The sequence below is a fragment of the Salvia hispanica genome, chromosome 3, assembly GCF_023119035.1.
Source record: "Salvia hispanica cultivar TCC Black 2014 chromosome 3, UniMelb_Shisp_WGS_1.0, whole genome shotgun sequence".
NCBI lineage: Eukaryota > Viridiplantae > Streptophyta > Magnoliopsida > Lamiales > Lamiaceae > Salvia > Salvia hispanica.
In genome coordinates this window covers 5,928,115-5,950,930 of record NC_062967.1, presented here as the reverse complement: position 1 = coordinate 5,950,930, position 22,816 = coordinate 5,928,115, and the positions used below count along the sequence as shown (strand labels likewise).

The 22,816-nt window shown below is 38.9% G+C and overlaps 4 protein-coding genes across 4 annotated transcripts; all 4 read left to right on the top strand.

Moving 5' to 3' along the window:
- Positions 1–3,226: 3,226 nt before the first annotated feature.
- On the top strand, positions 3,227–5,121 carry LOC125217126 (2-methylpropanoate--CoA ligase CCL4-like). The gene is made up of 2 exons (XM_048118955.1): positions 3,227–4,451; positions 4,541–5,121. Exons 1-2 carry the CDS (start codon positions 3,227–3,229, stop codon positions 5,119–5,121), a joined length of 1,806 nt encoding a protein of 601 aa, XP_047974912.1.
- A 1,629-nt stretch (positions 5,122–6,750) lies between these two features.
- Positions 6,751–8,672, top strand: LOC125215795 (probable acyl-activating enzyme 4). The gene is made up of 2 exons (XM_048117345.1): positions 6,751–7,950; positions 7,986–8,672. The coding sequence occupies exons 1-2, from the start codon at positions 6,810–6,812 to the stop codon at positions 8,567–8,569; spliced, it is 1,725 nt and encodes a 574-aa protein (XP_047973302.1). The 5' UTR covers positions 6,751–6,809; the 3' UTR covers positions 8,570–8,672.
- A 3,064-nt stretch (positions 8,673–11,736) lies between these two features.
- On the top strand, positions 11,737–13,792 carry LOC125215815 (2-methylpropanoate--CoA ligase CCL4-like). Its single transcript, XM_048117376.1, has 2 exons — positions 11,737–12,957; positions 13,103–13,792. The coding sequence occupies exons 1-2, from the start codon at positions 11,973–11,975 to the stop codon at positions 13,684–13,686; spliced, it is 1,569 nt and encodes a 522-aa protein (XP_047973333.1). The 5' UTR covers positions 11,737–11,972; the 3' UTR covers positions 13,687–13,792.
- Positions 13,793–14,641: 849 nt separating this feature from the next.
- LOC125216298 (protein BOBBER 1) lies at positions 14,642–17,368 on the top strand. The gene is made up of 6 exons (XM_048117976.1): positions 14,642–15,103; positions 15,736–15,908; positions 16,037–16,085; positions 16,206–16,372; positions 17,013–17,096; positions 17,180–17,368. The coding sequence occupies exons 1-6, from the start codon at positions 14,737–14,739 to the stop codon at positions 17,216–17,218; spliced, it is 879 nt and encodes a 292-aa protein (XP_047973933.1). The 5' UTR covers positions 14,642–14,736; the 3' UTR covers positions 17,219–17,368.
- The last annotated feature ends 5,448 nt before the right edge of the window (positions 17,369–22,816 follow it).

The following is a 22,816-nucleotide window of genomic DNA, read 5'->3' as shown; positions in this document are numbered from 1 at the left end:
CTACTTCTATATAAATAGTATACTAGTACTATATATACAAATATGGGAAATTGACCAAAATACATTAATTTCAAATTTATTTTAATTTTTATTGATTTAGCCGGTAACAGCATCTTGCTCAACTCCAATTCCGACCATATATTTTTCAATTAAACTATTTTCAGATACTGGTAATTTTTAATTTTACACGATTAATTAATTTGTTCATTAATTGTTAAGGGTATTATTAATAAAACACTTCATTATTTAACCTGCGATTACATTATTTACAATGATTATCTTGAACCATCGGTCTGTTGATTGGAGTACAGATCTGGACTTGTCATAGTAGTACTTCTAACATGTGGCGGTTGAATATACTTACCTTTATCTATAGCTACTCTAACACGTGTTTGGATAAAAAAAATGTAAGTTTCTTTAAATAAAATTTATATGTATTGGTTTGTTGTTTGTTTTGATTTTTGTTTTTATAATATTCTTTTGAAGAAAATGAATTTTATAGGTAATAACTTAAAGAGTCATGCATCTGCGCCATTTATTACACAACATAGGCTATAATAAATATTCAACTACTGCATTCACTTCTCCTAACCAAGCGCAGTTAATGCAAATTATTCAATCAATTATAAACAGTTAAGAGCCTCTCCAGCGCCTCGCCCCATGAGGTCATCTCGCCCCCCCACCTCCACGCGCGTACACTTTATTATCGCGTGCAAAAACGGAGGAACGTATGTTCGCGGTCTTCCAAGAGTGGAAGACCGCAACCGACCCCACGGAGAAGAGGTTCCTCTACTCGATGCTCGAGAACATGCGGTTGGATTTGGATGCCTCGAAGGCACTGGTGGGGGGTTCAGACGCGGGCTCAGATACCCCGGGTGGCGACGGCGAGGACGGCGGCGGCGAGGATGGCGACGGCGACGACGAGGAGTAGAGAGTGGTGGGGCTCGTGTGTGGAAGCCCTTTTTTTTATAAAAAAAAATCATGTACCGTAATTTAATCGTAAATTTTTTAATCTATGTACCTTTTTTTTTTTTAATCTATGTACCTTTTTTTTAATGAAATGAATGAATTTTGCGTATATTTTATTCCGTAATTTAATCGTAAATTTTATTCCGTAAAATATAGTTGTTTTTTAATTATTTTTATTGCGGCTGGCCTATGGCTGACCTAAATCTGATGTGGCAGGTGGATTTTTAGTGCTGCTGACGTGACAGGGAGAGAGAGTGGCTGGCCTATGGCTGACCTATTACCATTGTGGATGCTCTAATAGGCAAAAAAAAAGTACTGAAAATATAAATTTTACACGTGGATGCACGAGTTGAAAACTTAAAAACAAAACCATATTAATTTGTTTTAAAACCATATTGTATTCGTTTAAGGTAGTATGTATTTTAATTACCTTAATTTTGTTGTATGGAATTTATTGTTATTTGGGCTTGTGAATATGTAAATCCTCGATATAATTTATTTGGGCTTTTGTATATGTAAAATTAAGGTAATTACATTCTTTATCCTTATTTTTCCAGTATAAACGTCTATTTAAATAAAATAACAATGTTAAAAAATAGTCTATATTGCCCCCGACAATCAAACAAATAAGCCATGCTTGTACAAAAGAAGTGGTAGCGAAAACCGTTTAGCCTCATCGAAAAGAAGCAGATAAGATTCAAGATATCTTTTGGAGAGTTGCTTTAATTATTTGTGAAGCAAACAAGAAGATCATCGCATAACAAGAAAAAAGATGTATCCGAGGAAGGATTTTTCTCACCATTACGAACTCGACATATTTGAATCAGTCTGTGATGAAGAGAGAAACATATTTTACTTAATTATGCTTTGAGTTGGGGCTATTTTGGTGTAGATATTATTCTTTATAGGGTTTAGCTAATATGTGGGCCTATATTAGTGTAGATATTTTTCTTTATACGGTTTAGAGAATGTTGGGCTATATTTTGAGTGTTAACTAAAAATTGGTAATAGGAGTATCCAAAATGACTTATTTTGTTATCATATTATACTTAGTTTGTCATATTAATTTTATTTTAACTATCGTAAGATAATTTTTTAAATTATTATTATAGCTCCGTTTCAAAAGTTGTGGATCGGAACTGACCAAATTAATGTCAACCAGAAGTCATTATTTAAATGTCAAAGTACTTTTAAGGTTAGCAATATTAATTTGGACACTTGGACTTATTTGATTTGTTTCACTTGATACAAAAAGTTAGTGGTAAGAGTATATACCTTAGTATAATTAAATTTTATCTTATAAAGAACATTTTTATATAGGACAAATGAAGAAATATAATTATATTTTGAACTTTAATAACTTTTACACAAAATTACGAAACAAAGGAGCCCATAGTAGCACTTGATCTACATATCATATGTATGTGGATTGAGTTAATATATATCCAAATTGTCCTAGCTGTACACTTGATTTTAATTTTCATGTGGTTTAGCTGTGCTATTGGCCGTATTGTACACGAAGGTACGTAGGTCGACTTGCTTCGACTCTATTGTACATATAAATATTTGCTTATGGAGTACTTTTTTGTTATATTCCAAAATTGATTACTCCCCTGTCCCTTAAAAATAGTAGTACTCCATGAACTTTTGAAATGACACATATTTTAATTCATAATTGTCAAAATAAGAGAAAAAAAGAGGAAAATTACCGAAATTAGTGTTAGTAGATAATTAGATCCACATTATTTAGTAGTGTTTAGTTATGCAAAATGGAGTATTTTCTCATTAGATAATCCATAATTTTAAAAGACAGACTAAAAAGGAAATTGTTTGTATTTTAAAAGTACTCGTGCGTAGTATAACATAAAATCGAAGTCATATTAATGAGTTGAGAGTTGGTACGTAGTGTTGGTAACCAAGATGAAGCCTAGCGCATGATCTACTATGAAGCAATATCATGAATACCGAGTTTAGATCTGCGGCAGGTGCGACGTACGGCCCCATCCCTATCAGATTTAGCTGCTACTTTAATTCTTCCTTGTGTCTGATTGACTGATTCTATCTATTTCCTACATTTGATTTAATTCTTTTTGTGTCTGATTCTATCTGTTTCCCACATTTGATTCTGTAATGTGTCTAACTCTTTTGTTTCCTAAATCTATCATTTGGAGGAGCATCATCATTTCATATACAGTATATATAGTACTAATATACCCTCTACACTTCACACCAACGAACTAAAGCGTCTGCACAAATCATGAATACTCTCTCACACACATACCTCAACTTGAGGAACTATTCTTCCTCTCCATCCTTCCACCAATTCATGCCATCTCTTCCATGCCCGCCGCGGCCACTCAAACAACGTACTAGTACAATCAATGCTTCATTATCACCACCTCACCTCTCCATCAACTCAACTCCTCTCTCTCCACAACTCGCCAACGTACAACCAACATCAGCTGCAATTGCAAACAATATAACTTCTCTGACTCCAATGCAATTTCTTGAAAGAGCCGCTGTCGTTTACGGCGACTGCCCTTCCATTCTCTACAAAGACATCACTCGCACCTGGTCCGACACCCGCACCAGATGCCTCAAACTCGCATCCTCCATCGCCGCCCTAGGCATCACCCGTGGCGACGTCGTATCAGTGGTGGCCCCCAACGTCCCCGCCATGTGCGAGCTCCACTTCGCAGTTCCCATGGCCGGAGCCGTCCTCAACACCATAAACACCCGCCTCGACTCCAACAACATCTCCAACTTGCTCCGCCACTGCGACTCCAAGCTCGTGTTCGTCGACTCACAGTTTGCATCTCTTGTCTGGGAAGCTATAACGCTGCTTCCGCCTCATCTTCCCCGCCCGATATTAGTCCTCATCGAAGACCAAGAATATAGCTATATCGACAATTCGTTTGATCATGATTACGAGATCATGGTGGAAAACGGTGACGCGGCGTTCGAGTGGGTCCGGCCCCGCAGCGAGTGGGACCCGATCGCGCTGAACTACACCTCCGGCACGACTTACGCGCCGAAGGGGGTGGTGCACAGCCACCGGAGCGCATTTCTACAATCGGTCAACACGCTGTTCGAGTGGTCCGTGCCGCGGCAGCCCGTGTACCTGTGGACGGTGCCGATGTTCCACTGCAACGGATGGAGCTTTGCATGGGGTTTGGCGGCGGTGGGAGGCGTCAACGTCTGCCTCCGCCGTGTGGATGCGCCGTCTATTTACCAGGCTCTGGAGGAGCATGGAGCGACGCACATGTGCGCCGCTCCGGTGGTGCTGAATATGTTGAGCTGTTACACCGGGAAGACGTTGGCCGCTCCTGTGCATGTCTTGACCGGCGGAGCGCCGCCGCCTGCGGCGGTCCTTGGGCGGGCCGAGTCGTTGGGGTTCATTTTGACTCAAGGGTACGGGCTGACTGAGACAGGTGGCCTTGTTGTGATGTGCACGTGGAAGCAAGAATGGGACCATTTGAAAGGTATATAATAGGAACACATGTTAGTATATACTCTAATAGTGTGAATGTTCTCTATGATAGTAACATGTCCCTATTATATCTACTGACAGGGTCGGAGAGAGCGAGGCTGAAGGCAAGACAAGGAGTGGGATCTATTTGCACCACTGAAGTGGACGTGGTGGACTCATACACTGGAAAGAGCGTGGCTCGAGACGGCAAGACGATTGGGGAGGTGGTGCTGAGAGGCGGCACATTGATGTCGGGCTATCTAAACGATGAAGAGGGAACATCGCGGTGCATGAAGGAGAATGGGTGGTTTTGGACAGGAGACATGGGCGTGATGCATGAAGACGGCTACTTGGAAGTCAAGGATAGGTCCAAAGATATAATCATATGCGGTGGAGAGAATGTCAGCAGCGTGGAGGTTGAGTCCGTTCTTTACACTCACTCTGCCGTGCATGAGGCGGCTGTGGTGGCACGGCCGTGTAAGCACTGGGGGGAAACGGCGTGTGCATTTGTGAGCTTGAAAGCGGAGAAGAAGCCAACGGAGAAGGAGATAAGGGAGTTCTGTAAGGAGAGGATGCCGCTTTTCATGGTGCCCAGGTCGGTTGTGTTCATGCCGGAGCTGCCCAAGACATCTACCGGAAAAATACAGAAATTTTTGCTACGGGATATGGCTAAACAAATCTAAATTCTTTAGTGCCTACCTTTAATTTACTTTGTTATTCTCAAGTAATTTTCTTTAAATGATATATATTATGCAATATCAATGTGAACTATTGTAAAATTGTCTCTTATTAGAACTTAGAAGAATGAAATGTAATATATATAGGTAGCTGTTTAAATCATTTTTTAGGCGAATGAATTTTGACAAGTCCTTCATTATTTCCATCAAATAATGCATAACACACAAATTGTCTCAAAAGTTAGTCATAGTTTGGGAAAGGTATGACTTAGTTTTATTACTCCATTTCGTAGTACTTAATTTAATACTCCCTATAAGTAACAGTAGAATATTATTTAATTTTAAATCAGGTTTGAAAAATACAAATAAAATAAATAATACAAATTGTTGGAAAATAAAAGTAAAAAAGTACATAGAATCTATTCCGTAGGATTCTGCTAAATAATACTAGTAAAGTGTGGATTATATTTTTTAAGATTTAGGCGTCCTAGAGATTTAATTACAAGAGAGCCTCTAAAATTGAAAGCTACGTCCTTTTATATAATAGCGCACCATTTGCTTAATACTCTCTGTTTTTTTTTTAAATATATTTTTATAGATTTTCGTTCATATATCAAAATTATAGTCCAAACTCTACTTTTGAAAACCTTTCACAACACATTAGTCATAATTAAATTAACTAAGTACTAATAATGATGTGATTATGTGAACCCCCCCCCCCCCCAAATTTTTTCTGTTTTTTTTACATATTTTATCAACTGCGTATTAGGATCAATTTATCTCCAATATTGAAGACTATTTTTTGTTTGAGGGCCGATGGAGTATGCATGCACGAATATCGCGCAACATCTTTTAATAACATGTAAGCATAAATGATATTTTAAAATCTACTACACACATGATTCTTGAAAGACAATATACAATATTAAATTAAGAATCTTATTTATTTCGGTTAATTTTGATTTTTCAAATTATTTTATCGTAAATATAAGGGCATTTGCAAATGGTTACTGCCAATCATGTTCCGACGGCGATGATCAATAACGATGATAGAAGCGTATTATTCACCCTTTCACATAATGCCATAATTACCCCGATGGCCAGCTAATCGCTAGGTGAATAAGTAATAACACGGCATGATCTATATACACCAACAGCTTGCCCAACTATTTGTAGGTTGTACAAGCTATTTGTATCAGCTTGAATTGAACTGAATCTAGTCAAGTTTCAATACTCCCTCCGTCCCCGACGAAAGATAGATGTAGAGAGAAAAAGTAAATAAAGTACTCATTAGAAAGAAAAACTTTTCAAAATTAGAAAATGCATATTCTTATGGGACAGACTAAAAAAAAAGTGCATATTCTTGTAGGACGGGGGAGTATTTCACAAATCAGTTCAAATATTTAGTCAAACAAAGTGTGGTATGAATTAACTCGAACACAACATGTTTAAGTATTAGTAGCTCTTGTTTTTTTTCCCGAAAACAATCCATGAGCTATGGACGAGAGGTTCGACAAACTTGCTTCTGGAATAATTAGTTCAATAAATGTGGGGAAAGCTTATATATGACACATAACGTACATTATATATACTCTCACCAACGAACTAAATTGTGTTCATAAATCATGAATACTCTCGCGCACACACCCCTTAACTTGAGGCAATTTTCTTCTTCTCCATCCTTCCACCAATTCATGCCGTTTATTCCATGCCCGCCGCGGCCACTCAAACAGCGTACAATCCATGCTTCAATAACACCGCCTCACCTCTCCAACAACAACCCATCTCCTCAAAAACTCGGCAACGTAAAATCAACATCAGCTGCAAACAATCAAACTTCTCTGAGTCCTATGCACTTTCTTGATAGAGCCGTGGTCATCTACGGCAACTGCCCTTCCATTATCCACAAAGACATCACTCGCACGTGGTCCGAGACCCGCACCAGATGCCTCAAACTCGCATCCTCCATCGCCGCCCTAGGCATCACCCGCGGCGACGTCGTATCAGTGGTGGCCCCCAACATCCCCGCCACGTGCGAGCTCCACTTCGCCGTTCCCATGGCCGGCGCCGTCCTCAACACCATCAACACCCGCCTCGACACCAACAGCATCTCCAACTTGCTCCGCCACTGCGACTCCAAGCTCGTGTTCGTCGACTCACAGTTCGCATCTCTTGTCTGGGAAGCTGTGTCGCTGCTTCCGCCGCATCTTCGCCGCCCTATATTAGTTCTCATCGAAGACCAAGAATATATCTACAGTGACAATTCGTTTGATCATGATTACGAAACCATGGTGGAAAACGGTGACGCGGCGTTCGAGTGGGTCCGGCCCCGCAGCGAGTGGGACCCGATCGCGCTGAACTACACCTCCGGCACGACTGCCGCGCCCAAGGGGGTGGTGCACAGCCATCGCAGCGCGTTTCTGCAGTCGGTGAACACAATCTTGCAGTGCTGCATGCCACAGCGGCCGGTGTTTCTTTGGACGGTGCCGATGTTCCACTCCAACGGGTGGAGCTTCGCATGGGGAATGGCGGCGGTGGGAGGCGTCAACGTGTGCCTCCGCCGCGTGGATGCGCCGTCTATTCACCAGGCTCTGGAGGAGTATGGAGTGACGCACATGTGCGCCGCGCCGGTGGTGCTCAATATGTTGAGCAGTTACGCCGGGAACACGTTGACAGCTCCTGTCCATGTCTTGACTGGCGGAGCGCCTCCGCCTACGGTGGTGCTAGAGCAGGCTGAGTCGTTGGGGTTTATTGTGACTCACGGCTACGGGTTGACTGAGACGGGAGGCCTTGCTGTGATGTGCACGTGGAAACAAGAATGGGACCACCTGTCAGGTTTGTCGTGTTCCCCCTATTATAACTACTAACAGGGCCGGAGAGAGCAAGACTAAAGGCAAGACAAGGAGTGGGATCTATTTGCTCTGCCGAAGTGGACGTGGTGGACCCATACACCGGCAGGAGCGTGGCCCGCGACAGCAAGACGATTGGGGAGGTGGTGCTGAGAGGCGGCACATTGATGTTGGGATATCTGAATGATGAAGAGGGAACATCGCAGTGCATGAAAGAGAATGGGTGGTTTTGGACAGGAGACATGGGCGTGATGCATGAAGACGGCTACTTGGAAGTCAAGGATAGGTCCAAAGATATCATCATCTGCGGCGGAGAGAATGTCAGCAGCATTGAGGTGGAGGCCGCTCTCTACAGTCACCCCGCCGTGCATGAGGCGGCTGTGGTGGCTCGGCCATGTAAGTACTGGGGCGAAACGCCGTGTGCGTTCGTGAGCTTGAAGGAGGCTCACGAGAAGCCAACGGAGAAGGAGATAAGGGAATGCTGTAAGAAGAGGATGCCACTTTTCATGGTGCCTAGGTTGGTGGTGTTCTTGCCCGAGCTGCCCAAGACGTCTACCGGAAAAGTCCAGAAATTCTTACTCCGAGATATGGCTAAACAAATCTGATAATTTTATTGATTACCCTTACTATTTTAGTGTACTATAGAAATGAATGATGCTTTCTTCTATGTACTTTTTCCTCAATTTATTTTATTTTTGTTATTTTGTATTGTATCCATACACAATTTAAACTCCCACTTTGACTCGGTGTGAGTTTTAAAAAATGTGAAGAAAAATAGGTTAGAAAAGTTACTGGAATTTAGGTCCTACTTTATATATTGATTTTATTATAAAATGTGCATATAATGATTTAGTGGAAAATGAGGTCCATTTATTTAAAATAGAAAAAATAAATGTGGACATTATTTTTTGGACGGATCAAAATGACAAATATGTACTTATTTCGTGCCACCAATAATTAAAATGAATTATAGAGAAAGTTAGATAGACTGAGAAGGGGCTTAGATATAGGCTGGTGACGTAGTTAGAGGTACTTAGGGTGTCCACTATAGTTGGTCGGGCCACCAACGCCCATGTTTTACACTATAGTGGACATGTCCATGCCCAACGCCCATGTTTAACAGCGCCGCGGCCTGGCCACGCAAGTGGCGCTCTCGTGAGCGACCCCCCCCCGCCACGCCCGCCCATGAAATTCACTATAGGGAGCTGTGACTGGGCCACGGGAGAGCCACGAGCCGCAGCTCTCCTATAGTGGACGCTCTTAGAGATGGACTGGATATGGACTTGCAACTGTGGATGGCCTGATTTAAAAAAACAAAAAAAAAAAAAAGAAAAATTGTGGATGGCCTGAAAAAGTGATAAGTCATTTATTTTGGCATATATTGGACTAATATACTACTATGAATTTTAACAAAAATTAGGTGTAATGTATCTTCTGAATGGAAAAATTAATTTATTTTATTATTGTATGATAGATATAATATAGATAATGGTTATCAAACTGGAGTATATTTACAGACGTCAAATTTAATGGAACTGAATTATAGCTGAAGTTACAACCTTATTCATGTTTCTTCAATCTCTGAGTCTTCTGCAATTAATAATGTTCAATCATAATTCTCACCAAAAAAAAAATTAGTAGTCCAAACATATTATAATGAGATATATCCAATTAACTAATGATATAAAAATATTCTCCATTCTTTTTCTATTTTCGTTTTGCATTTATAATTGATTGAACCCTATTGGATTCAATTGGACAGAATTCATCATAAATCAAAGGAAAACAAAAACCATCCCTCCGACCCAAACTGTATGAGCGGTGATAGCCCGATATATACTCTCCATATTCAATTATTCACATACATTCTCAATAATAATATTAACAGTATTAATTAGGTTATTGTGGAGAAAAGTTTAAAAAAAAAACTCGCATTTATCGTAGAAGTATTATTTCTGTGTCATTTTATTTAAAGAAATTGATATACGCAAATGATTAAAGCATTAATCGGCGGACTAAAAAAAGATGAGAAGATTTATCAGATACGTAATTAATCGCGCTAAATTGGTCTTTCACTAGATTTCTTCAGGCCCAAATTTCGACATTGATGAGGTGTGTAGTACTACGTGTGTGTGAATTAAATGCGTATTATTATTATTATTATTATTATTATTATTATTATTATTATTATTATTATTATTATTATTATTATTATTATTATTAGTGCGTGAAATTTGCATATTTTGTGTGGGTATACAGTGTATTTATATAATTTAATCATTATTTTAAAATCTAATTGCAGAATTGAGAAATTAAAATTGAAGTAATTTAATTTTAAATTCAAATATTTTTGTGATTTTAAAAATTAAATATAGAGTTGAAAGCTTCAATTCCAAAATCTACAACTCCAATTCCTTGGTACTAACACAGATTGATTAACGGATTCCGATCTTGTTTCGATCATATAGTCTGTAATTTTTGTTAATTTTGAAATTATAAATTATAATAAAACTAATAATGCATTTGTCCCTTTAAAAATTAAATATTTTCTTTTTAGGTTATCCAATTAAAAATAGAATATTTTCTAAAATAGAAACAATATAATTTCAACTTTTATATATCTTACTTTTTTCTACCTTAATTCACAAAATAATTAACACATAAAATCTTATGCCAAAATTTAAAAAATCATATTTAGTTGGACGGAATTAAACAAATACAGTGTTGCGCACTGCCTTGCGGTAGCTGAATAATAAAGCATGGTCTATATATAGCAAGAGCTTACCCTGCTATTTGTAGTTTGCCCAAGCTACTTGCATAGCTTGCACTAAATATAGTTTCGTCTATTCAATAACTCCTTACCTAGCAAAACAAGTCGTGGTGCCAATTTATCTTGGAAGATGGAAGTCATATCATCTACTACTACTATTGGTAGTCAACGGATAGAGTAATGTTTTTCCCGTAACATATATCCTTCCCATGACTCCATGCAATGATGAATCCAGAAAATCGAAGTTGAAAAATAATTAATAATACATAATATAATATTTAAATAATTATTATATATATTAATAAAATTAAAGTATTGCATTATTTTTGTTAAGCACGCTAATTAAATAATGCTAGTATCCCTATTTTTGAAAATATAAAAAAACACATCATACAATAATTTAATTTTATTTGTAATTTTACTAATATTATTGGGTCCGTCATTGACTCCATGATAGGTTGAATATATATCTTACAAATTATTATTGTTATTGTTATCATTATTACTGAATTAATCACTGATCTCTAATTGAATTTCAAATTTGACGTGGAGGGGTGGACTTTATCCAACCACAACACAATATTCATAATAGTTTGTGCATGTTGATAAATATGGAGTACTACCATTTTATAATCTTACAACTGTTTCTCACATATTTGCATGCTTCAAAATACACTGTATTGAACAAAGCAAAGAGCCGATATGCATTGTGGATTACATCTAATTGCATGTACTATGTCACACCACCCATGTATCTAATTAAGGATATGCGCCATGTAGCCTATGCGATGACGAACAAATGGTTGACCAATCCTTTGAGGTTGAGGTTCACTTATGTTCTTTGTTCATTCATTAATAGCAATGGCGGTCACGCAACCTCTACCTTCCCCCAACAGCTATGGTCTAACTCACTGTGTTCGACCCTATGAATTCCATCTGCTCAATCACGAATTATATATACCCTCCTCTCTCACCAACGAACTAACGTGTCTGCATAAATAATGAATACTCTTGTGCACACACACCTTAACTCAAGACACTATTCTTCTTCTCCATCCTTCCAACAATTCACACCGTTTCTTGAGCTTCTTCCATGGCAGCAACCGCCTCAATCAATACACCCACGGAAACAACGTACAATCCATGCTTCAATAACACCGCCTCACCTCTCCAACAACTCATCTCCTCCAAAACTCGGAAACGTACAACCAACATCAGCAACAAACAATCAAACTCCTATGCACTTCCTTGAAAGAGCCGCCGTCATCTACGGCGACTGCCCTTCCATTATCCACAAAGACATCACTCGCACGTGGTCCGAGACCCGCACCAGATGCCTCAAACTCGCATCCTCCATCGCCGCCCTAGGCATCACCCGCGGCGACGTCGTATCAGTGGTGGCCCCCAACATCCCCGCCACGTGCGAGCTCCACTTCGCCGTTCCCATGGCCGGCGCCGTCCTCAACACCATCAACACCCGCCTCGACGCCAACAACATCTCCAACTTGCTCCGCCACTGCGACTCCAAGCTCGTGTTCGTCGACTCACAGTTCGCATCTCTTGTCTGGGAAGCTGTTTCGCTGCTTCCGCCGCATCTTCCCCGCCCGATATTAGTCCTCATCGAAGACCAAGAATATAGCTATACCGAAAATTCGTTTGATCATGATTACGAGATCATGGTGGAAAACGGTGACGCGGCGTTCGAGTGGGTCCGGCCCCGCAGCGAGTGGGACCCGATCGCGCTGAACTACACCTCCGGCACGACTGCCGCGCCCAAGGGGGTGGTGCACAGCCACCGTAGCGCTTTCCTGCAGTCGGTCAACATGCTGTTCCAGTGCTGCGTGCCTGAGCAGGCGGTGTACCTGTGGACAGTGCCGATGTTTCACTGCAACGGGTGGAGTTTTCCATGGGGTTTGGCGGCGGTGGGAGGCGTCAACGTGTGCCTCCGCCGCGTGGATGCCCCGTCTGTTTACCAGGCTCTGGAGGAGTACGGAGTGACGCACATGGGCGGCGCGCCGGTGGTGCTCAATATGCTGAGCAACTACACAGGGAGCGCATTGACCGCTCCAGTCCATGTCTTAACAGGCGGAGCGCCACCGCCTGCGGCGTTGCTTGAGCGGGCTGAGTCGTTGGGGTTCATTGTGAGTCATGGGTACGGACTGACTGAGACGGGAGGCCATGCTGTGATGTGCACTTGGAAGAAAGAATGGGACCATTTGCCAGGTAAATACTCTCTGGACAACATGTATATACAGATTTCGGGTTATATATGCATACAGTGATTTTTCTTCAAATTTGACCAAAATTTAAGATTTCTCGAGTTTTTCAATTTGTATAAATATCATCTCCCTATTGTAACTATTAATAGGGTCGGAGAGAGCGAGGTTGAAGGCAAGGCAAGGAGTGGGATCTATTTGCTCTGCCGAAGTGGATGTGGTGGACCCATACACTGGCGAGAGCTTGGGTCGCGACGGCAAGACGATTGGGGAGGTGGTGCTGAGAGGAGGCACATTGATGTTGGGATATTTGAATGATAAAGAGGGAACATCGCGGTGTATGAAGGAGAATGGATGGTTTTGGACAGGAGACATGGGCGTGATGCATGAAGATGGATACTTGGAGGTGAAGGATAGGTCCAAGGATGTCATCATCTGCGGCGGAGAGAATATTAGCAGCATTGAAGTGGAGGCCATTCTCTACAGTCACTCAGCCGTGCATGAGGCAGCTGTGGTGGCACGGCCGTGTAAGTACTGGGGTGAAACGCCGTGTGCGTTCGTGAGCTTGAAGGAGGCTCACGAGAAGCCATCAGAGAAGGAGATAAGGGAATTCTGTAAGGAGAGGATGCCGCTTTTCATGGTGCCTAGGTTGGTGGTGTTCTTGCCGGACCTGCCCAAGACGTCTACTGGAAAAGTCCAGAAATTTTTACTCCGAGATATGGCAAAACAAATCTGAATACTTTAATTAGTAGCTATTGTTACTTTCTTTGTATTCCCTCCAATTCACCATTATAGACTAACACTTGTTTTAAAAAATGTGAAATAGAAAATAAGTTCAAAAATGTGAATTATACTTTTACATGATAACAATACTAGTTTTATAAAATACTCCGAGTAAAAATGAATTAGTGAAATGTGAGATCTATTACAAAAAATATTTTAAAGTAACTGTGATAAATATTGACGGGTGAACTTAAAAGAAAATTAGTGACAAGTAAAGACACCAAGGAAGTTATAATTTTGGAATGTGAAAAAGGTTATAAAGATTATGAAATAATATTGTAAAATAGCCAAATCTGTTTTATATTATAGGAAATTTTATTAGATGGAAAGTGATGAATGAATTATTAGTATTGTGAAATTTTAGTGGCTATCGTTACTAGTAAATTATTAGTATAGTTTTGAAATTTAAAATTGGTTATAAAGATTATGACATAATATTGTGAAATAGCCAACTAGTACTATGTTTTAGATTATAGGAAATTTTATTAGATGGAAAGCGTGATGAATAAAATATTACCATTCACTAATTTTGTTGACTAAAAGATTGAATCTTTCCTTTACACTGTATATATCTTACTAATCAATCTACGATTCCTTGAAAATTTCACCGAATTGGATTCAATGTAGTTCTATAAAACTTCAAGGACCTCCTTGCAATTTTATTAGATGGAAAGCGTGACGAATGAAATATTACCATTCACTATTTTGTTGACTAAAAGATTGAATCTTTTCCATATATATCATTATATATCTTGCTAATTAATCTACGAATCCTTGAAAAATTCACCGAATTAGATTCAATGTAATTCTATAAAACTTGAAGGACCTCCTGGCAATTGTTACCATATACAAGGTCTTCTGGAATTCTCTCATCCACGGTCTATATAAACAACACACAATGTATCAATCATAATCAAATTAGCTCTCTAAAATCCCTAAATCTTTGTTCAACTTCATAAAAAACCCTAAAGCTCCTATTTTTTCTCCAGCAACCAGTTAATCAATGGCGATTCTCTCCGAATACGAAGAGCAAGATCACAAGAAGCCGTCGTCGTCTTCGGTGGCGAAGCCTTTTAACGCTGCCCTCGACCCCTCTGATCCGTTGGGGTTTCTGGAGAAGGCGTTTGAGTTCGTCGCGAGGGAGAGCGATCTGTTCAAGAGCGATTCGCTGACGAGGGATATCAATGCGGTGGTGAGGATGGTGAAGGATAAGTTGGAGGGGGAGGAGAGGAAAAAGAAGGAAGCAGAGAAGAAGGCGGCCCCGGCCCCTGCCCCGGTGAAGAAGGAAGAGATTGTGAAGGTGAAAGAGGAGGCCGTGGTGAATAAGGAAGCACAAAGTAAACCTGAAGAAGAGACTAAGGGGCCTCGAGGTATGCCTCATTGATCTTTATTGTTCCTTCCTTTTTGTCTTTTAGTTTTATTTATGGTGATATTCTTTAAATGTTATTGAATTAGATGTAGTGTTTATGCAATTATGAGTTTGGCGTTCATACTTATGAGAATTCAATTTGATTGGAAAAAATGTGTGCTTTATTTGCGTACTAAATTTCTTTTGCTGCTTTGCAGTAGTATTAAAATTGAATCTTGTTTGAGGGTTGCATTATCCCTGTATCTAAAACAAGCAACTGGGATTTTTTTTTTCAAGACTGAATTTTTATTTCCTATAAAGATGTTAAAAGAGACACTTTTAGTTGTAAAGTACAATTCTGTACTGATCACAGGTCACAAAAGGATACTAATTGTAATGCGAGATAAGCTGAACTTTGGGTTCATTGGATCTATTGTATCTTGCTTTCGAAATCTAGAAAAATAATGCCACATGATTCAGTTTTTTTATCAAATTCAGTACACGATGTTTTAGTGTTACAATATGATGATGTGCACTCTTCTGTTTGGGTGCTGAAATTTGAACTTTTTTTCCCTCTTTGCCACTGTTATGATATTCAGATGACTATATTGTTGTTGAGGGAATATGTTCTAACTGGTAATTGTCTCTAAGCAGCTCCTAACAAGTTGAACGGTCTTGATATGGATACATACTCTTGGGGTCAGTCTCTACAAGAGGTTAACATTTATGTTCCTGTGCCACCTGGAACGAAATCAAGATTTATTGTGTGTGAAATCAAGAAGAAACATCTGAAAGTTGGGGTCAAAGGCCAGCCGCCAGTTATTGATGTGAGTGTGCAAGACTCTTTCTTTGTCTTAATTCATCCACATGGGACCTCTGCTATTTCCATTGTATATGATGCCTTTTGTTTTGGTCAGTGTACTATAAGTTCTCACTAAGTTATTTGTATCTGCAGGCTGAACTATTCAATTCTGTCAAGGTTGATGACTGTTTTTGGAGTTTAGGTACGTTTATTGAACTTTGCAATTAGACATAAGATGTTGTTTTTATTTCATCCTACTACTTTTTAAGCCTTTTTCATGGAAACCATATGTTATTGCTGAATTTATTATTCAAATGTTCAGAGGACCAAAAAACTGTCTCCATTCTGCTTACCAAACAAGACCACATGGAATGGTGGAAGTATTTGGCGAAGGGTGAGCCCGAGATTGATACTCAGAAGGTAGAACCGGAAAACAGCAAATTAGGTGATCTGGATCCGGAGACTCGTTCTACTGTGGAAAAAATGATGGTAAGACTCGAGCAATTCCCTTGATTCCTTTCTCCTGGTTCTTTGGTGTATATAGTCGATGTTAAATCTATTTCCATTGTTGGTGCTTGCATCTGTCCAAAGGCTTATGTCTTTGCTTGATTAGTTATCTCTGCTCTGATATAATTTAGATTCTTCAGTCCATGGTACACTTATTTCGCTCTGGCCTACTGATGAATAAGACTTCTTAGATGCAACCTTTTATGAAACAATATACTACTAGTATGAATAAGGATAGAAAGAAAAGTAAGCAACTATTGGACTTCTTTCCTCTATACTATAAAGCCAAAGCACTTATTGCATGAAGTTTGAAAATTAAGACAATGAAATTGATGATGGAGAATGAGGAAGAACATCTTATTGAGGAAACAGCATCCCTCCAATGCTTCTTTTCAAACCAAATGGAGGGCAACTCTGTTTGTGGCACATGAGATCTCAAATCTCCTCTTCACACCATGTTATAGTTGATTTTTCATAATTGCTGAATGCCTGTGGGGATAATTTTTTTGTTAGCTTTTTTTGTTGTGTTTTGATGGGCCATTATCCTTATGCTTCTCATTTGTCCAAGATCTCCTTAGAATGTGTGATTTGACTGTTTCCCATCCTGAAATTCCTTCTTCAGTTTGACCAACGTCAGAAGCAAATGGGCCTCCCAACAAGTGATGAGATGCAGAAGCAAGAGTTGTTGAAGAAGTTCATGGCAGAGGTGACCATTGTGTTTATTTTGTTTTGTGACTTTGTTTTGTTCTCTCGACCTTTTTACTAACTGAAAAATTGTTTATGTTGCAGCACCCAGAAATGGACTTCTCAAGGGCGAAGATCAACTAAGGATACAACTTTCAAGCATATAATGCCATTTTGTGAAACTTGCCTTTTGCTTTCCCCGTTATTATTTCTGGATTTCATTCTGTAGAACTAATTTCTCAGACTAAGAATGGCCTTTCTCTAGTCGTATATATACTTTTGTTTTTTTTGCAAGATTGGCTAAATCAGCGTCCCTTTTATAAATTGGAGATTTTATTTAATTAGTGTGGTTGAGGCGTTGAGCTCTTTATCGAATTTCCTATTTACTAAAGACAGAATGTCAGCAAAATATTACTAATATTGATTTAATTTTTTAAGTTCCTAACTTCATGGTCTGGATATGCTAAAGTTATGCCAAATCCCATAATTGTAAGGGCTCCCTGCCTCCCTCTATTCCACTATTCAGTCATGACCCATTTTTCTTTTTAATTGAGTTAACTAAGATGATTCATCACTAAATATTAAAAAAAATTATTTCTGATTTCTTTCTTTTCTTTTTTTTTCTTCACTTAACATTATAAAATAAAACTATACAGTATAAAATTCTATAGAAATTAAGAAAGCGGTAAATTTTTTTGGAATAAATAGCTAGAGACTAGAGTACTATTAGGTGCCGCAGATTTAGTGCCAAGTGTTTCTATTCAAAGATTTGCATATGTTGCGCTAATATGAATATTCTCAAAGAAAAAGAATATTCTGTAAATATTTTATTAACTTGTCACCGTGATTAAACAAAAAGGATTTGCATAAATTACTTTTTATTGTACTTATAATAACTAAACAAAACATACATAAAACAAAAAAATTAATGCAAATAATATTACAATAGTATTAATCATTTTGAATAATACTATCTTTGCCTATTAAATGTTTCATATTGCTATTTTAAGATATTTATGGTTAAATACTCGCTCTGTCCCACTTTTCGAGTCTCAGTCACTTTTCTTCACTCGTTTTATAAAAATGATACTACTAGTAAAGTGGAGAAATTGTAAAGTGAGAGAGAGAAGTGACTAAGACTCCCAACGTGGGATGAAATAAGTATTTTTTTTTATTAGTTTTAATAAATGAATTATCATATTTCATTAATTTATTTTATTATAAATTTAATATTATACTTTTAAAACTAAGATTTACATTTTTTTTTATTTTTTATTTTGCTTTTGTTGGTACACTTTTAAACTTGTACTATCAAATTAAAATAGGACATTTGGTCATAGATTGATAAAACACAAGATAATGAAGTATATGGAATTTATGCACATTTATTTTTGTAGGCAAATGAAATTGCACCAAATTTGTTATTGAGTTCGATATTACAGTACATCTAATTATCCTTGCTGGAAAGGAATGAAAAAATTCTATTGAATTCTGTTTCTTTGTTCGTCATCTCTTCCCAGCTACTACTACATTCTTAATTAAATAGACTTGATCTATTATTACAAGATACAAAAATGACAAAATTCTATGGGATTATGTTTCTTTGTTAGTCATCTCTTCCCAGCTACTACTATATTCTTAATTAAATAGACTTGATCTATTATTACAAGATACAAAAATGACAAATAAAACTCAAGGGGTGTGATCGAGTGGTATAAGACTCATTCATCCTTTATCAGATGATTGATCGACTAACCATTTAGTTGGGTATGAAGCGACCTTAAATAGTTGGGTCAACTGTCTCACTCATTATCGAATCCGCCAGTGAATAGCCTTGGTAAATAAAAAAAAATACGATAAACAAATTATCAATTTCAAGGTCCTTCTCCATAAAAAGTATTGTGGTGCCACCAAATTGTTCTCATGTACTAAAGATTTAAATATAAAATAGGCCTAATATGATAACGATCGATCCTTATCTCCACCACTGTTTCATCATACCTTCTTCTTTTCTTGGTCCCCTTTTATTTCATTAATTTCCACACTAACTTCTTCACATCTTTCATTTCATTTTGGATACCCATATTTGATAAGATGATGTGCTATTTCTACCATTTACGGCTATAAATTGATGTGTGTGAAGAATGTGACTAGCATAAGAATTTCACATGGGGTTATTATAAATAGTGGAGTAAATTAGATGAACCTCAATCATCCAAATTTAGATATTGAACACATTTGTGGACTCCTATGTCCATTAGAAATATACAATATTGGTTAAACATATTTTCTGTTCATTTTTGGGACCTGAAATATAGGGTTAATAGTAATATCTATGGAACGAATAACGGTGATGGATTTATAATTGTTTTATCTACATCTTATTTCCATGTATAAAATTCGAGCTTGTGCAAGATGGTTAGGTTTAATTATTTTCTTCTTCCTTACTTTATTAGTACCAAGTTTTAAGAACTTTATTTGTTATTTTATTTTTTTCCCCAAGAAATTGGAGTTAATTGGTGCATGAATTAAATGGGAAAAGACAACCACTATTTTGTCCCCTTCCAATTATTATACAAATTGATAAAATTGGGAGTGCCATCTTATCTCGAGCAAAAGAGGACAAAAATTATTGTGAAATGCAGATGGAATGGTGATATCCCACGAGACAAAAGTAAGCTAAGAACCTTCCACTTTTCTGTCTTGGTCTCTTCAAAGTGACTAAGTGAGTGAGTGAGTGTCATCAAATCACACCATACTCTCTTATAAACAGAATTTATGGAGACAAACGCAATAAGTACTCCCTCCGTTCACTCATAATTGAGGCGAAACTTTTCAGCACGCAGTTTAAGAAATGAATGTTGAGTGTATTAAATAAATAGATAAAAAAGTAAGAAAGAGAAAAAGGTAGAGAGAATAAAGTAAAAAGTGAATAAAGTAGAGAGAATAAAGTAAGAGAGAGTAAAGTAAGAAAGAGAAAAAATTACTATAAATGGAAATGACTCAACTACGAGGGAACTTTTTGAAATGGAAAAATGACTCAACTATGAAGGAACGGAGGGAGTAGAAGTTTTCACCGTCTTCTAAAGATAGATGCAGTGTGCCAATTGTCACAAGCAAAGGACGATAGTCGAAAATGAAAGTAAACAACATCAGATATTTGGGGCAAAATTGTCACACCGTGAGATCAGCAATAGCTCTAAAAGCCAAATTTAATAGAGTTTTCCTATTCTTATTAACCAACGATGAGATCGGTCCTTGCTACTCGACCCTTTTATACATAATCAAAGTGGATACCTCATGATTTCTCCACGATTGTGAGGGAGCTAGTGTCCGCGTGTTAATATTATTATTAGTAGTAAACACTGATTACTTTTTTAACTCTTCTACATTATTTATTTTTGGAATACTATATATTACTAGTATTAATTAGTCTCTGAAAAAAATAATTCAATTATGCACTCGAAACTCCTACAATAGGCTTTTGAATGTTATGCATCGAAGTCGCTAGAAATAGAATGCAATGTGATATGTACCCAATCATAATTATAAAAATTTAGTGCGGCATGGTGTCTCAATAATCAAATATGTATTGCCTGCTAGAATTGAAATTTAGTTTTGACACAACTAACAAATTACTAAAAACATAGGTGTTGATAAGTTCTCAGAGTAACATCACATCAATCCTTTTGTCGATAATGCAGCTGAAATTAATGAATGAATAACATAGGTGTGGCAATGTTCATAGTAATTCATAATTTGTAAAAACAAACGAAAGAATGAAAAATAAACAAAATAAACATGATTTATTAAATATAAATTCGAGTATATTTGGTTGCTAAATATAAATTCGAGTATATTTGGTTGCAAGAAAATAAGAACTAAGTAAAGACTAATTAAAAGTCTCATCTTCCAAAATTTTTAAAAAGAAAATAAAAATAATTAAGGACCTTTAGTCCAATTATTTACTTATATATCTGATACGCCGTGGAGGGTCTTCCAGCGTGGAGATAGGAAGGTGGTTTGGCCCAGTAGTTCGGCGAAGTGAAGAGGGAAAGAAGGAAAGCAGTTACACAGATATCTTGACTATAGTTATTTAATATTTGAAGATTAGTTTGTTGCACTTATTTCTCTTTTCAGTTATTGTAAAGTCTATATATTGGGAAGCCTTAGACGATGGAAATCATCTGGGAAAACCTAGTATATTGGACGACTTAGTTTCGTAGGCCTCTGCGGAGGATTTCTGTTCATTGTTCATTTCTCTGTTCTCATAATAAAGTCGAGTTCCCTTTTTTTCTCTTTCTACTGTTGTTCAACTGCATAAACACTTGAGCACCTCTCGTGCTCTTCTTGTGGCGGCCTTCACTCTATCGATTGGTGCGGTGAACAAATGACGCGGACGGACTCGCGACTGGATGGGTTAGAGAAGGCAGCTGGTGAATTTGAGAAGGGGATTGAGACCTTGCGGACAACGGTGGATGAACTGAAGACCCAATTCCGGACGACAGATGAACGCGTTTCGGCAATTGGGTCTCAACTGGAGTTATTCATTAAGGAGGTACGGGCCGCGCTGACGACCGGAACGTCAACCCACGATACTGGATCCACCAGCACCGGATCCTCCACACATGGAGGCACACCTACACCAAACTCAGGAGGAAATTCGTCCCTCACCATGCCCACGTTTGACGGTACAGAGGCAGTCGCATGGTTAGCGCGGGCTGAGCAGTATTTCTTGGTGTCTGCTACGACCCCCGAGAAGCGGGTGAGTGTGGCTATGGTCGCCTTGGCAGGCCCGGCCCTGCCTTGGTACCAGTTGTTAATCAAACGTACTCCCACCCTGGGCTGGGATCAGTTTGTTCAGGAACTGATGAAGCGCTTTGGGAATAATGGCGCGGTGGACGAGTACGAGGCGTTTGCAGCGGTACGGCACACAGGCACCCTCGCTGAGTTCGTGGCGGATTTCGAAGCCCGCCTTGCCTCAGTACCTGATTTAGCTTACCATCAGTACTTAGGGTTCTTTATGGCGGGCCTTCGACCTGAAATTCGGATGCAGATGAAAGCGGCGAAAATTACCAACTACGCTGATGCGGTCCAATTCGCATTGGACGTCGATCAGGTGGCTGGAAATCCACCCCCGACCCCTCAATACCCGATAGGCACCGTTTCGACGAACCCACAAGCATCGGCGACCGGCAGGTCATTCAAGAAAGGGGCCGCCTCATCTTTCTCTGCCCAATCGGTGACAGGGCCCCACCGACACCAGCAACGTAACTTTCGACAGATGTCCTCGGAGGAATATAAGAAACACTTGGCAGCAGGAACCTGTTTCAAATGCGGTCTCAAGTTCGGCCCAACACATCGTTGCCACCTAAGACATTGAATGTGCTGGTTTTTGATGAGGAGGAGGGTGTGTGGGACGAGGCAACACCCGAGGAAATGGTGGGGGCGGAGCCAGAGATTGAGTTACGTCTGTCGGAGTTGTCTTTCAATGGCCTAGATACCTCGCAGACCATGAAGATTTTTGGTTCGCTCAACGACACCAAGCTCTTGGTGATGGTGGATAGTGGCGCAAGCCACTGCTTCATATCAGATAGGGTAGCCCGGGATTTAAAGCTGCAGGTGACGCCGACCAAACCTTTTGCGGTGAGGCTGGGCGATGGATCGCATGTTATGACAGCAGGCATTTGCCAGAATATCTCTCTGCGGTTGACATCGGAAGTATTCCTCGTCTCCTGCTAC